At 46.9% G+C, this 14070-nt stretch overlaps 1 protein-coding gene across 1 annotated transcript; it reads left to right on the plus strand.

Moving 5' to 3' along the window:
- The first annotated feature begins 8700 nt into the window (after positions 1-8700).
- Positions 8701-11562, plus strand: LOC141763554 (tripartite motif-containing protein 16-like). Its single transcript, XM_074627988.1, has one exon. The coding sequence runs from the start codon at positions 9091-9093 to the stop codon at positions 10750-10752; it is 1662 nt and encodes a 553-aa protein (XP_074484089.1). The 5' UTR covers positions 8701-9090; the 3' UTR covers positions 10753-11562.
- The last annotated feature ends 2508 nt before the right edge of the window (positions 11563-14070 follow it).

Here is a 14070-nt window from a genome sequence, read left to right on the forward strand (position 1 = left end):
CTCCCCTCTCTCAAGACCAACGCTCTCTTCTCTCTTCTCTCTCTCTCTCTCTCTATCTCTCTCTTATCTATCTCTCTCTCTCTCTCTCTCTCTCTCTCTCTCTCTTATCTCTCTCTTCTCTCTCTCTCTCTCTCTTCTCTCTCTCTCTCTCTCTCTTCTCTCAGAGACCAACTCTCTCTCTCTCTCTCTCTCTCTTCTCTATCTACCTCTCTCTCTCTCTCTCTCTCTCTCTCTCTCTCTCTCTCTCTCTCTCTCTCTCTCTCTCTATCTCTCTCTCTCAGACCAACTCTCTCTCTCTCTCTCTCTCTCTCTATCTCTCTATCTATCTCTCTCTCTCTCTCTCTCTCTCTCTCTCTCTCTCTCTCTCTCTCTCTCTATCTCTCTCTCTCTATCTCTCTCTCTCTCTCTCTATCTCTCTATCTCTCTCTCTCTATCTCTCTCTCTCTCTCTTCTCTCTCTCTCTCTCTCTCTCTCTCTCTATCTCTCTCTCTCAGAGACCAACTCTCTCTCTCTCTCTCTCTCTCTCTCTATCTCTCTATCTATCTCTCTCTCTCTCTCTCTCTCTCTCTCTCTCTCTCTCTCTCTCTCTCTCTATCTCTCTCTCTCTATCTCTCTCTCTCTCTCTCTATCTCTCTATCTCTCTCTCTCTATCTCTCTCTCTCTCTCTCTCTCTCTCTCTCTCTCTCTGAGGTCTGTGGGTTGAGTGGAGTGTGCTGTGTGTTTTTCCTTTTTCCCTCTTTTGCATGTTTTTCTTATCTTTTTTCTCTTTATTTCTTTTTTCTCTTGAAGGTGTTTTGGGGGTTTATTTAAATTGTAGTGGTTTAAGTGGTTTAAGTGGTTTAAGTGGTTTAAGTGGTTTAAGTGGTTGGTTCAGGAGCTGGTTCTTAGTTTTGTTTGGGGGAGTGCAGGCCTGCAGGGCCCTGTGCTGGGCCGGCCGGCATGGCTTCACAGTCGGGTGGAGGAACAGAGGCTGTCTCGCTTCGCCACGGTATCAGATGTGTGCCTGAAAGCGGTGCTACGGTAGAAGACGTCCTGAAAGCGGTCGGCGAACAGGTAGGATGCGAACAGCTTGGCTGTGCTTCGCGGATGAACAAGGCTGTGGTGGTTTTTCTTAAAAAAGAAAGTTTGGTTAGCCAGGTGATGGCTAGCGGTGTTTGGGTGAAGGGAGTGTTGGTGCCCGTGTCACCGCTTTCAGCTCCTGCTACGAGAGTTGTCGTTTCCAATGTTCCCCCATTCATTAAAAGTGATGCCCTGGCAGGTGAACTCTCCCGGTTTGGGAAGTTTGCAAGCGGGTTCAAACCGATCGCTCTCGGGTGTAAGGACCCAGGGCTGAAGCACGTTCTATCGCTCCGCAGGCAAGTGTTCATGTATCTGAGGAGCGCAGATCAGAGTCTGAATGTGAGCTTCAGTGTGAAGGTTGGGGAGAGCTCGTACATAGTGTATGCGAGCACAGACAGTCTGCGGTGTTTTGAGTGTGGTGATATCGGGCATAAAAGGTTTGCCTGCCCGCACTCAAAACGGGCTGAGGGAGACGCCGGTCGTACCTCGAGCCAGCTGACAGCGGAGGCGAACAGCGCGGCAACAGTGGAGGCGAACAGCGCGGTGACAGTGGAGGCGAACAGCGCGGTGACAGTGGAGGCGAACAGCGCGGTAACAGTGGAGGCGAACAGCGCGGTGACAGCGGAGGCGAAAAGCGCGGAGGCGAACAGCGCGGCTACAGTGGAGGCGAACAGTGCGGATACAGCGGAGCGGCGGTCAGGGAGAGGAGGAGTGAAGGGACCGAGTCAGGCTGGTACAGAACCACAGGCACCAGGGGGAGATCAGGGCCAGGAGGTACTGGAGGAGGTGGATGGAGATGGGCAAGAGGTTTTGGCAACAAGTGGTGATGCTGGGGGGACAGGTGGGACCGAAGAGGTGCCAGGAACAGTTGCACTCCCAGGGCCGGAACCAACAGTGGTTGTGGAGGGGGGCCCCCCTCCCCAGGTGGCAGCGGTCAATGCGGGTGAGGCCTCCGGGCATGGACACCTGGGAAGGAGGGGTCGTAGTGAGTCTGTGAAGAGGAGAACGATGGTGGTAGAGGAGGGAAACCCCTCTGGGGTGCAGTCACGGCCTGATAAGGTTTCCCCGGTGGGCCAGGAGGTAAGTCAGGAAGGGGCTGTGGGTGGAGCCGCGTCAAAGAGTAGGCAGGAAGGAGCGGGAGAAGGGATGGAGCTTGACGGGGGTATAGTGGAAGGGGAGGTAAGTGGGATGATGTCTGAAGAGGAGGAATCTTCAACATCTGAGTCTGAGACAGAGCAACAGAAGGAGAAAGAGCTGTACTCAGTGAAAGAGTTAAACCACTTCCTCAAGGAAACCAAGAACAAGAAAAATGTGCCTCTCGCTCGGTTCTTCCCAGATTCTAAAAAGTTCCTTAAATCTGTGAGCCATGCCACCAAGGCTGCAGACGCAACGTTCCTGACTCCCAAAAAGAAGTACAGGCTCAGTAAATGGGCTACTTCAGTGAGGAAAGGTATGCCATAGATCACAGTTTAAAATGAATAGTTTGCATGATGCACATCTGCCGGTGGGGCTTTTCCTCTCGTTCACGTTTTCAATCTTTTCCTTTCCTCTTCTTATGGACGTTTTACGTATAGGCACTCTCAACATTAACGGCGCCAGAGACCAGGGGAAAAGGGCTGTGTTGGCAGAATTTGTAAATCAAAAACATGTTAATGTATTGTTCTTACAAGAAACCCACAGTGATGAAAAAAATGAAGTGGACTGGGGGGTCTGGTGGAAAGGAGCACAGGTTTTATGTCATGGCACCAATCTTAGCGCTGGTGTTGCTGTGCTATTCTCGCCAGGACTTGGACTAAACATCACCTCCCATAAGGAAGTGTCCAAGGGGAGGCTGTTGGTGGTCAGGGCTAACATCAGGAGTAAATCCTTTGTGTTTGTAAATGTGTATGCGCCTAATACAGGAAGGGAGCGCGGAGCTCTCTTTGGGGCTTTGCGACAGGAATTGGATTTGGTGGGGATGGATGAGGTTTTAGTGATGGGGGGGACTGGAACTGCACAATTAACCCCTTTTTAGACAGAAGGGGGGAGGAGCCACATGTGGGTGCTGCTGGGGTTTTAAGAGACATTGTTTTAAGTAAAGATCTGATAGACACCTGGAGGCTCCATCATCCAGATGCCAAAAAATATACTTGGTTAAAGGTCGGGTCAGATAGGGTCAGTGCAGCACGGCTAGACCGCATCTACATTTGGAAACAGCATAGTAATAAGCTGGTCAAAGTGAGCATAGTACCGTCTGGTTTCTCGGACCACCATCTGGCACTGGCTCACCTCTCCATTACACCAGGCCCTCTGAGGTCTCCATACTGGAAGCTTAACACCAAGCTTCTGCAAGATGCCTCCTTTTGCTCAAGATTTGAGGAGTTTTGGAGTAGGTGGAGGGCCAGGAGAGGAGAATTTGTCTCATTATGTTTGTGGTGGGATGCCGGTAAGGCCCACATCAGACACTTTTGCCAGCAATACTCTGCTTTTTCCACGGCTGAGGTCAAAAGGGTGTTGGGTGGCCTGGAAAGTAGCATAAGTAGGATTGAAGATGAGCTGGTAAGTCACAACACAGCAGGAATGCAAAAAAATCTTACTGAACTGCGTAGAGACCTTGGGGCATATCTCCAAGAGTAGGCTAAAGGGGCTCTTGTGAGGTCGCGGTTCTCCATGCTAAGGGAGATGGATGCCCCCAGTGCGTTCTTCTTCGGGTTAGAGAGAAAACATGGGGAGGATAAGCAGATGCACTGTCTGCGTCTGGCTGATGGGAGGGTAACCTCGGTTATGGGTGAAATGCGAGAGGGGGCTGCAAAATTTTATGGGGATTTATTTTCTGCTGAAACTTGTGACAATGTGTGCACTGGAACCTTGCTGGAGGGCCTACCAAGACTCTCTGAGTCTCAAAAGACTAGTATGGACTTGCCCATTACCCTACAAGAGCTGAGTGAGGCCGTCTCTCAAATGGCCCCTGGGAGGGCCCCGGGGATCGACGGCCTGCCGGTGGATTTTTATAAAAAGTTCTGGGCAATACTTGGAACAGACTTATTTGAAGTACTTTGCGAATGTGTGGAAGCAGGGGAGCTACCGCTGAGCTGCCGTCGTGCGGTTCTGGCTCTTCTGCCAAAAAAAGGGGATTTGAGCGACTTGAGGAACTGGAGACCTCTGGCATTGCTCTGCGCGGATTTTAAAATCTACTCTAAGAGCCTTGCCAACAGACTCAAGAACTTATTGGACTCAATTGTGCACAAGGACCAATCATACTGTGTACCAGGTCGCTCAATGATAGACAATCTCCACCTACTACACGACATGTTGGACTTGGCTCGACTCTCAAATGTAAACTTTGGTCTGTTAGCCCTAGATCAAGAGAAGGCATTTGACAGGGTGGATCATGGGTACCTGTTTAAAACACTGTCTGCTTTTGGATGTGGGGAAAGGTTCATTACAGGGGTTAAGGTGTTGTATGCTGGGGCCTCATGTTTAGTTAAGGTAGGGGGGGGGCTGAGTAGGCCTGTAGAGGTGGGGCGAGGTGTAAGGCAGGGATGCCCTCTCTCGGGGCTACTGTATACTCTGGCCATTGAACCACTGCTTGTGATGATACGCAAGAGGTTGCAAGGGGTGAGAGTGGTGGAGCTCGGTTTTAACACCCCTGTAATGGTCTCCGCTTATGCGGATGACATCTCAGTACTGGTAAGAGACAGGCAGGACGTACAGGCCTTGGAGAACTGCCTCCAGACCTATGAGAGAGCATCCTCAGCGAGACTTAATTGGGCTAAGAGTGAGGCTTTGTTATGTGGGGACTGGAGACAGGACATGGTGCCTCCACTGCCTGGGCAGCTGCAGTGGTGTAGAGAAGGGCTGAAGGTGTTAGGAGTATACCTGGGCTCGGAGGGCTGGGTCAAGAAGAACTGGGAAGGGATGCTGCAGTCGGTGGAAGGAAGGTTGTCGAAGTGGAAATGGCTGCTCTCCCAGGTGTCATATCGAGGGAGAGTGCTCATCATGAACAACCTGGCAGCTTCGTCCTTGTGGCATCGGCTGGCTGTATTGGTTCCTCCTCGGGGTCTCCTGCAGGAGGTCCAAAGGAGGCTGGTGGATTTCTTCTGGACAGGACACCATTGGCTAAAGGCTGCGGTCCTGTATTTACCAGTACAGGAGGGAGGGCAGGGCCTGGTGGAGCTCGAGAGCAGAGCAGCTGCCTTCAGACTTCAGGCTGCACAACGGTTGCTGTACAGGACCGACGTGTGCTGGTGGGAGCCGGCACAGGCTTTGCTGAGGAGGGCTGGCGGTTTGGGGCTGGATCGGCAGTATTTCCTGATGACCCATGAAGGTCTGAGCACTGCGGAGCTGCCTGACTTCTATGGAGAGATGTTGAAGACGTGGTCGCTCTTTAACGCCACACGGAGAGCAGGTATGGAGCCAACACCATGGGTTTGGGAGGAGCCGATTTTCAACAACCCACTCATTCCACTGCGATCAGTGCAGACAGCCACCATCAGAAACCGGTTTATGTCTGGTGGTATTACCACACTTAGCCACCTGAGGCAGACGGGGACCGGGGGATGGAAGACCCCGTTTGACCTGGCACAACAGACTGGACTGAAATCCCTGAGACTGCTGGAGAGGCTGAGGGGAGAGGTGCTGGGTTCGCTGTCTGGGCCAGTGCTGGACTGGTTCAATCAGCCGCGGGGGGAGGAGGAGCCTCCCTGTTTCCCCTCGGTAGAGGTGGCCGCCCTGACGGGTGACTGGCAGGAAGAACGGGGGAAGCTGCTGACCTTTGCCACTCCGAGCCTGGGCATCTTTAGGGAGATGAAAGGGAAGATGCTTTACGCTGCACTGGTGAAGATCAGGAACCTCAGGGCTCTGCAGGAGGTGAAGGAACATCAGTGGCAGGGAGTTCTGGGTGGGCAGAGCATGGCAGGGTTCAGGTGGAGGGTGTTTTATAAACTTCCTCTCCAAAAGAGGTCAGGAGATCTACAGTGGAGGGTCATACATGGGGCCCTGGCAACAAACACCTTCCTGGCAAAGGTTGACTCAACTGTGGGTGGGGGGTGCCCCTTCTGTGATGTACCTGAGACTGTCATACATGTGTTTGTTCAATGTAACCGTGTTGCACCTCTGCTTGATGTTGTGAAGGTGCTCTGTGGTAAGCTGGGGGAGGTTTTCTCTTTGGGTCTGTATATTCTGGGACCAATGTACTCATTCAGAAAGAGGGTGAAATGTGTGCTGCTAAACTTCCTGTTTGGTCAGGCCAAACTGGCCACATGGCTGACCAGGAGGAACCAGGTGAAGGGGAGCGGGCCTGTTGACCCAGTGATGTTGTTCAGGGGTCTGGTCTCTGCGCGCCTTAGAGCAGAATATGCATACTACATGCTGGTCAATGACATGGTGGGGTTTCAGAGTGTGTGGGGGGTTGAAGGGGCAGTGTGTACTGTTGGGGGGGGGGGGGGGATTGACTATATGTATGTGAACTGGTACGAGCTGCTGGTTCACACGGTGGGAAACTGGTTGCTACGGTTTTGTGTATTGAATTGTGTAATGTTCTATGTTTGTTAGGTGGACTGGGGTTCTGTGTAATGGCGAACAGAACGGTTCTGTGTTTTTGGGGTGATTCTAGTGGGTTGGGATGGTGGGAGGTTCTGGGTGAGTGGATGTGTGAGTGTGTGAGTGAAGGTGTGTGGACGGGTGAAAGAGTTGGGCTGTTTTTAGGTGTGTATTTTTTCAATCTGTTTCCCCCCTAGGTTGTCTTCAACTGCGGGGTTTTAAGTGCGATGTTTAATTAAAGAACATCAAAAGTCAAAAAGTCTATCTCTCTCTCTCTCTCTCTCTCTCTCTCTCTCTCTCTCAGAGACCAACTCTCTCTCTCTCTCTCTCTCTCTCTCTCTCTCTCTCTCTCTCTCTCTCTCTCTCTCTCTCTCTCTCTCTCTCTCTCTCTCTCTCTCTCTCTCTCAGAGACCAACTCTCTCTCTCTCTCTCTCTCTCTCTCTCTCTCTCTCTCTCTCTCTCTCTCAGAGACCAACTCTCTCTCTCTCTCTCTCTCTCTCTCTCTCTCTCTCTCTCTCAGAGACCAACTCTCTCTCTCTCTCTCTCTCTCTCTATCTCTCTCTATCTATCTATCTATCCCCCCAGCCGGTCTCGGCAGATGGCCGCCCGCCCTGCGCCCGGTTCTGCTCCAGGTTTCTTCCCAGTAATCGGGGAGTTGTTCCTGGCCACAGTGCGCTTGGTGGATCCTGTTGGGTCTCTAAACTCTGGTGTACGGTCATAGACCTGCTCTATATATAAAGCGTCTTGAGATAACTTCTGTTGTGATTTGACGCTATACAAAAATAAATTGAATTGAATTGAATTAATAATGCTTGTTGCATCCGCCGTGGTGTCCATAGACTTCTTATTTATTGTTCATTATTTTTGTTTAATTGTCTGAGTTTTGTCTCTTTCCTAATTCATCCTGGTAAGGCTGCACCGAGGACGGCCGTTGTATGTTTATAATCCATCATTGATATTTAATAGAATTCATTTTGTAACCTATAGGTGTTCTTTGATTTAACAACAAACAACAGGGCTTTCATCCAGAGACCGCTGTTCGTGTCCTGTGTGTTACAAAATTCAGTTTAATTTTCACTGTTCAAACATAGAAGCTTTAAGCCCAACCATGTTGTTTTTTTCCTAAACCTAACTAAGTGGTTTTGTTGCCTGAATCTAAACAAGCATATTTGTTTAATTCACAACATTAACGTGTTTACTGCCACCGAAAAGTGACGCAGAGGGATCTGTTTTTTTAGGAAAATGGCATTAAAGGAACAGTGTGTAGGATCTGGCGGTATCTAGTGGTGAGGTTGAGATTGCAACCGACTGAAGCCTCTCCCGTGTGCCAAGCGTTTTGGAGAGCTACGGTGGCCGACGCGAAAACGCGAATGACCTCTCTAGAGCCAGTTGTTGTAAGAGCAGCGTGGGTCATCTGGAGCAGAGCCAGCGCTTAGAGTGTGTGTGTGTACGAGGGAAGTGAGTGGTGAAGCGAGCTAGAGAGAGAGAGAGCAGCAACGGCGGGAGCGAGTAACGTTATCGCCTCCGGCCCAAGCCGTTCTGGGCTACTGTAGAAACATGGCGGTGCATCATGGTGGACTCCCTGAAGAGGACCCGCTCTCTAAACGGCTCATTCTAAGGTCACAAAAACATGATTCTTATTTTCAGGTGATTAGACACTAAAGAAAACATACTTATTAATATTATATTCCATTTCTGCCAATAGATCCCCCTAATTGTTACTCACTGGTCCTTTATCACACTGATTGTTTTCATGTAGTTTGCATTTGTTTATTTAGGTTATACTTATTATAAGGCCAGTAATCTCCCTTTAGAGTCACATGATCTGATGCATTCAGGTCCTGTGGGATTCAGGGCCACTAACACATTTGATATATTTGTTTAAATGCATCTGACATTAAAATACACCTTTTACTCAAAATGATATTCTAGATTTAATCTGTTTTCTACACAAACATTTGAAGGACTTTATCACACAAGTAAAAACTATTTGGGGATTTCATTCCTTCTACAGCAGTGATTCATTCTTCTATTTTTCATCTGCTGTATCAGCATCATCAAACAGTATTTCAGGGAAAAAGAAGAGCTAATTCTGAAAACTGAGGAGCTGTCTCCAAACCCAGAGGTACCAAGAAGAGTTCACCTCCTAAAAGCTTATGGCTCCGGTGTTTTGAACTGAGAAATGATCTCTAGATTGTAAACAAACCACTCGTATCTCTCTCTAACCGCTCCTCTTCCTGGAATGAAGCAGAGCCTGATAACTCCTCCCTCCTCTTCCTCCTCTCCCTCCTCTTCCTCCTCTCAAACACACCCAGCTGCACTCGGTCCTCTTATTTCCTCGTTCCCTCCCCTTCAGATCTACAGTTTTGAAGATGGGTGTAACCGACATGGTGGTGCAGTGAGAGCTGACAGGCTGCATTCAGTGCACATGTTGTTTAGATCAGAGCTCAAACTAGTTTCACTTCTCAGGAAGTGAGACTCAGACAGTCATCGTCTCTACTGAGAGGTGAAATGGCGCAGCAAGGAGTTCAGCTGGACCACGAAAGGTTCTCTTGTTCCATCTGTCTGGATCTACTGAAGGATCCGGTGACTACTTCCTGTGGACACAGCTACTGCATGAACTGTATTAAAGGCTTCTGGGATGGAGAGGATGAGAAGAAGATCTACAGCTGTCCTCAGTGTAGGCAGACCTTCACACCGAGGCCTGTCCTGATGAAAAACACCATAATATCAGATCTAGTGGAGGAACTGAAGAAGACTGGACTCCAAGCTGCTCCTGCTGATCACTGCTATGCTGGACCTGAAGATGTGGCCTGTGATTTCTGCACTGGGAGGAAACTGAAAGCCTTCAAGTCCTGTCTGGTGTGTCTGGCCTCTTACTGTGAGAAACACCTCCAGCCTCATTATGATGTGGCTCCATTAAAGAAACACAAGCTGGTGGAGCCCTCCAAGAAGCTCCAGGAGAACATCTGCTCTCGTCACGACGAGGTGATGAAGATGTTCTGTCGTACTGATCAGCAGTGTATCTGTTATCTCTGCTCTGTGGATGAACATAAAGGCCACGACACCGTCACAGCTGCAGCAGAAAGGACCGAGAGGCAGAGAGAGCTGGAGGTGAGTCGACTCAACATCCAGCAGAGGATCCAGGACAGAGAGAAAGATGTGAAGCTGCTCCAACAGGAGGTGGAGGCTGTCAATCGCTCTGCTGATAAAGCAGTGAAGGACAGTGAGAAGATCTTCACCGAGCTGATCTGTCTCATGGAGAAAAGAAGCTGTGATGTGAAGCAGCAGGTCAGATCCCAGCAGAAAAGTGAAGTGAGTCGAGTCAAAGAGCTTCAGGAGAAGCTGGAGCAGGAGATCACTGAGCTGAAGAGGAGAGACGCTGAGCTGAAGCTGCTGTCACACACAGAGGATCACAATACGTTTTTATATAGCTACCACTCACTGTCACCGCTCAGCGAGTCTACATCCAGCATCAATATCCGTCCTCTGAGCTACTTTGAGGACGTGACGGCGGCTGTGTCAGAAGTCAGAGATAAACTACAGGACGTTCTGAGAGAGAAATGGACAAACGTCTCACAGACAGTGACTGAAGTGGATGTTTTACTGTCACAACCAGAGCCCAAGACCAGAGCTGGATTCTTACAGTATTCACGAGAAATCACACTGGATCCAAACACAGCAAACACACATCTGTTATTATCTGAGGGGAACAGAAAAGCAACATTAATGAGAAAACAACAGTCTTATTCTAGTCACCCAGACAGATTCACTGATTGGTGTCAGGTCCTGAGTAGAGAGAGTCTGACTGGACGTTGTTACTGGGAGGTGGAGTGGAGAGGGATAGGAGTTGAGGTAGCAGTCGCATACAAGAGTATCAGGAGAGCAGAGGGTGAATGTCAATTTGGATTCAATGACAAATCTTGGACTTTAGATTGTTACATTAACAGTTATACATTTTGGTACAACTATGTTCAAACTCCCGTCTCAGGTCCTCAGTCCTCCAGAGTAGGAGTGTACCTGGATCACAGTGCAGGTATTCTGTCCTTCTACAGCGTCTCTGAAACCATGACTCTCCTCCACAGAGTCCAGACCACATTCACTGAGCCTCTCTATGCTGGACTTAGGCTTTATTGTGTTGGAGACACTGCTGAGTTGTGTAAACTGAAATAGACAGAAGTCATTTGAGGGTTCAACTCTGTGTTTTAACTCTTCAACTTCTCTGGTGTCCATCATTGTTGCTGCAGAGCTGATTTGTGGCTGCACCGCAGAGGGCCAGCCCTACAAACACTAAAGTCTGTCACTGACTGACTGACTGACTGATGAAGTTACAGGATTGGTCGGCCGACTGTTGGAGGTTCCTCATTGGTTGTTGCTCTTTCTAAATGAAAAGCTGGAGAACAGTTCAGTGTTCATGTTTTCTGGGGAGCGTGTCAGCGGTTCATTGAATCATTACATCGTGCTGTTGTTGTGCATGTGCTGTTGTTTATGTTCCTTTAAGTCACGTTACGTTGTTGCTTCGTATTGTGTTACCGTGCATTCACACCAAGCGAGAAGCTTAAATTAGCAAGACACACGTCGCTACTGCGGTATGAACCCAAAATAAACAGACTGTGCTGTGATTTAATTACAATAAACGGATCAAAATGATGCTGAAATAACGACATTATGATGCTGATTAGTAAAAAGTCTGAATTCATGCTTTGTCAGGTCTGTTACCAAGACGACAAGCAAACAACTTTTAAAATGCTTGTTTTCTGAATGGAGTTTGGATCGATCAGTGCCAGGCTGTGCAGCTGCTCCTTTAACACTCCATCTAGGAATAAATACAGCAGCAACAACAACAGTGATGACATCAACTTTGTAAGTATGTATATATTGTTACACAGCACTTATATGATGAATGCTTTTGATACACATGCTTTAATAAAATACTGAAATACTTTTAACCTAAACATGCAGAAGCAGCGTTCAGTTTTTATTCACCAAATATTTGGAACAAGCTCCCAGAAACCTGCAGGACCTCCAACTCTGAGTTCTTTTAAATCAAAGCTTCAAACGTTCCTGTTTGCTGCTGCTGCCTTTTATTAAACCAGATAATGATCTTATATACTGCATTAGAGCTTTTACTCTTGTGTGTTATATTCTATTTTAGCTTCTATCCTAGCTTTTATTTTTAGCTTGTTTTTATTTTCTAATCTTTAATGTTTTTATAACTGTTTTAATTATGTCTTAATGTTCTTTTGCACTTTGTCGCAATGTTCTTTAATGTTCAATATTATATTATATTATATAATATTATATTATGTTATATTATATTATACTATATCATATTATATTATGTTATATTATATTATATTGTGTTATATTATACTATATAATATTATATTATATTTTATTAAATTATATTATATTGTATTTTTTTTATTGTATCATATTATACTATATTTTATTTTATTATATTGTATTATATTATATTTTATTATATTATATTATACTATACTATATTATATTTTATTATATTATATTATATCATATTATATATTTTATTTTATTATATTTTATAATATATTTAAATATATTATATTATATGATATTATATTATATGATATTATATTATATTGTATTTTATTACACGGTGGTGCAGTGGTTAGCACTGGCGCCTCACAGCTAGAGGGTTGCAGGTTCGAATCAGGCTTGGGACCCTTCTGTGTGGAGTTTGCATGTTCTCCCCGTGTTAGCGTGGGTTTTCTCCGGGTACTCCGGTTTCCTCCCACAGTCCAAAGACATGCAGATTAGGTTAATTGTGGACTCTAAATTGCCCGTAGGTGTGAATGTGAGTGTGAATGGTTGTCTGTCTCTATGTGTCAGCCCTGTGATGGACTGGCGACCTGTCCAGGGTGTACCCCGCCTTCGCCCAATGTCGGCTGGGATCGGCTCCAGCCCCCCCCGCGACCCCTAACGGGATAAGCGGTTGCAGATGAGGATGAGGGTATTTTATTATAGTTTATTTTATTCTATTATATTTTATAATATATTTAATTACACAATATTATATTATATTTTATAATATATTGAATTATATTATATCATATTATATTATATTCCTATATTTGACCAGCTGCACTATTTTATGTTTTAAATTCCCCTTCTTACTTGTGTGATTTTATATTTATTTTATAGCAGCATTAGAGCAGCCTGAGAACAAAAAATATTGCCAACGGCTGCTTCTATGAAATTATTGTGCATATGACAAATAACTTTAATATTAACATCTACTATACAAAAAACTGTTGTTTTGTCTCACTGCATATTACTGTGTGATTTTATTTGATGAGCTGTGTGCTCCGTCTCAAACGTATATAAAAATTAAAGTTATTATAATCTAACAGAGAGAAGAGAGTGACCTCAGAGCCACAGAAACCAGATCAGCTGAATTTACTGAGAAGTGGACGGTTGCCGTGGTAACGCCGGAGGAGAACTGAACTCACCAGCCGTCTCTGGTCCCGTGAGTTCGATGCCCAGCGATTGCGTCCACTTTCACTTCCACATCACCACTTCCTGTTCTCTCCTTCACGCTGGTGACTCATCAATAAACACAACTGAGACTGTCAATCATTATTTAATATCTATACTTTAATATATATATACTGATATTTATATACAATTATACAAGTCTGCATTTACACAGGACCACATCTCTATCCTTGATTCCTCTCCTCGTCTCCTCTCCTTGTACCCTCTTTTCTTCTCTCCTTGTCTCCTCTCCCTGTGTCCTGTCCTTATCTCAACTCCTCTCTTGTTTCCTCTCTTTTTCTCCTCTCTCTGTCCTCTCCTTGTGTCTTTCCTTATCTCCTCTCTTCTCTTGCCTCCTCTCCTTGTCTCTTCTCCCTGTGTTGTCTACTTGTCTCATCTACTTGTCTCCTCTCCTTGTCCCCTCTACTTGTCTCTTCTCTTGTCTCTTCTCTTTGTCTCCTCTCCCTGTATCCTGTCATTGTCTCCTTTCCTTATCTCTTCTCCTCTCTCTTTTTGTCTCCTCTCCTTTTCTCTTCTCTTGTCTCTTCTCCCTGTGTCCTCTCTTGCCTCCTCCCCTTTTCTCCTATCCCTTTGTCCTCTCCTTGTTTCCTCTCCTTGTCTCCTCTCTTGTCTACTTTCCTCTCTTGTCTCCTCTCTTTGTGCCTTCTCCTTCCCGACAGTTTCCTCAGCAGTGACTCTATTGTCTCCTCTCTTGTCTCCTCTCCTTATCTCCTCTCCTCCTCTCCTCTCCTTGTCCCCTCTCCTCCTAGACTCTGGCCGGTGGTCAGCGACCTCCTCCTGTCTCTCCTCTCTTGTCTCCTCTGTCCTGTCCTCTCCTTGTCTCCTCTCCTCGTCTCCTCTCCTCCTCTCCTCTCCTTGTCCCCTCTCCTCCTAAATGTGGCTCAGACTCTGGCCGGTGGTCAGCGACCTCCTCCTGTCTCTCCTCTCTTGTCTCCTCTGTCCTCTCCTCTTCTC

The sequence above is a fragment of the Sebastes fasciatus genome, assembly GCF_043250625.1.
Source record: "Sebastes fasciatus isolate fSebFas1 chromosome 11 unlocalized genomic scaffold, fSebFas1.pri SUPER_11_unloc_2, whole genome shotgun sequence".
In the NCBI taxonomy this organism is placed as follows: Eukaryota; Metazoa; Chordata; class Actinopteri; order Perciformes; family Sebastidae; genus Sebastes; species Sebastes fasciatus.

Coding starts and splice junctions, on each gene's coding strand:
- LOC141763554 (XM_074627988.1), top strand. CDS start 9,091: ATGGCGCAGCAAGGAGTTCAGCTGGACCACGAAAGGTTCTCTTGTTCC.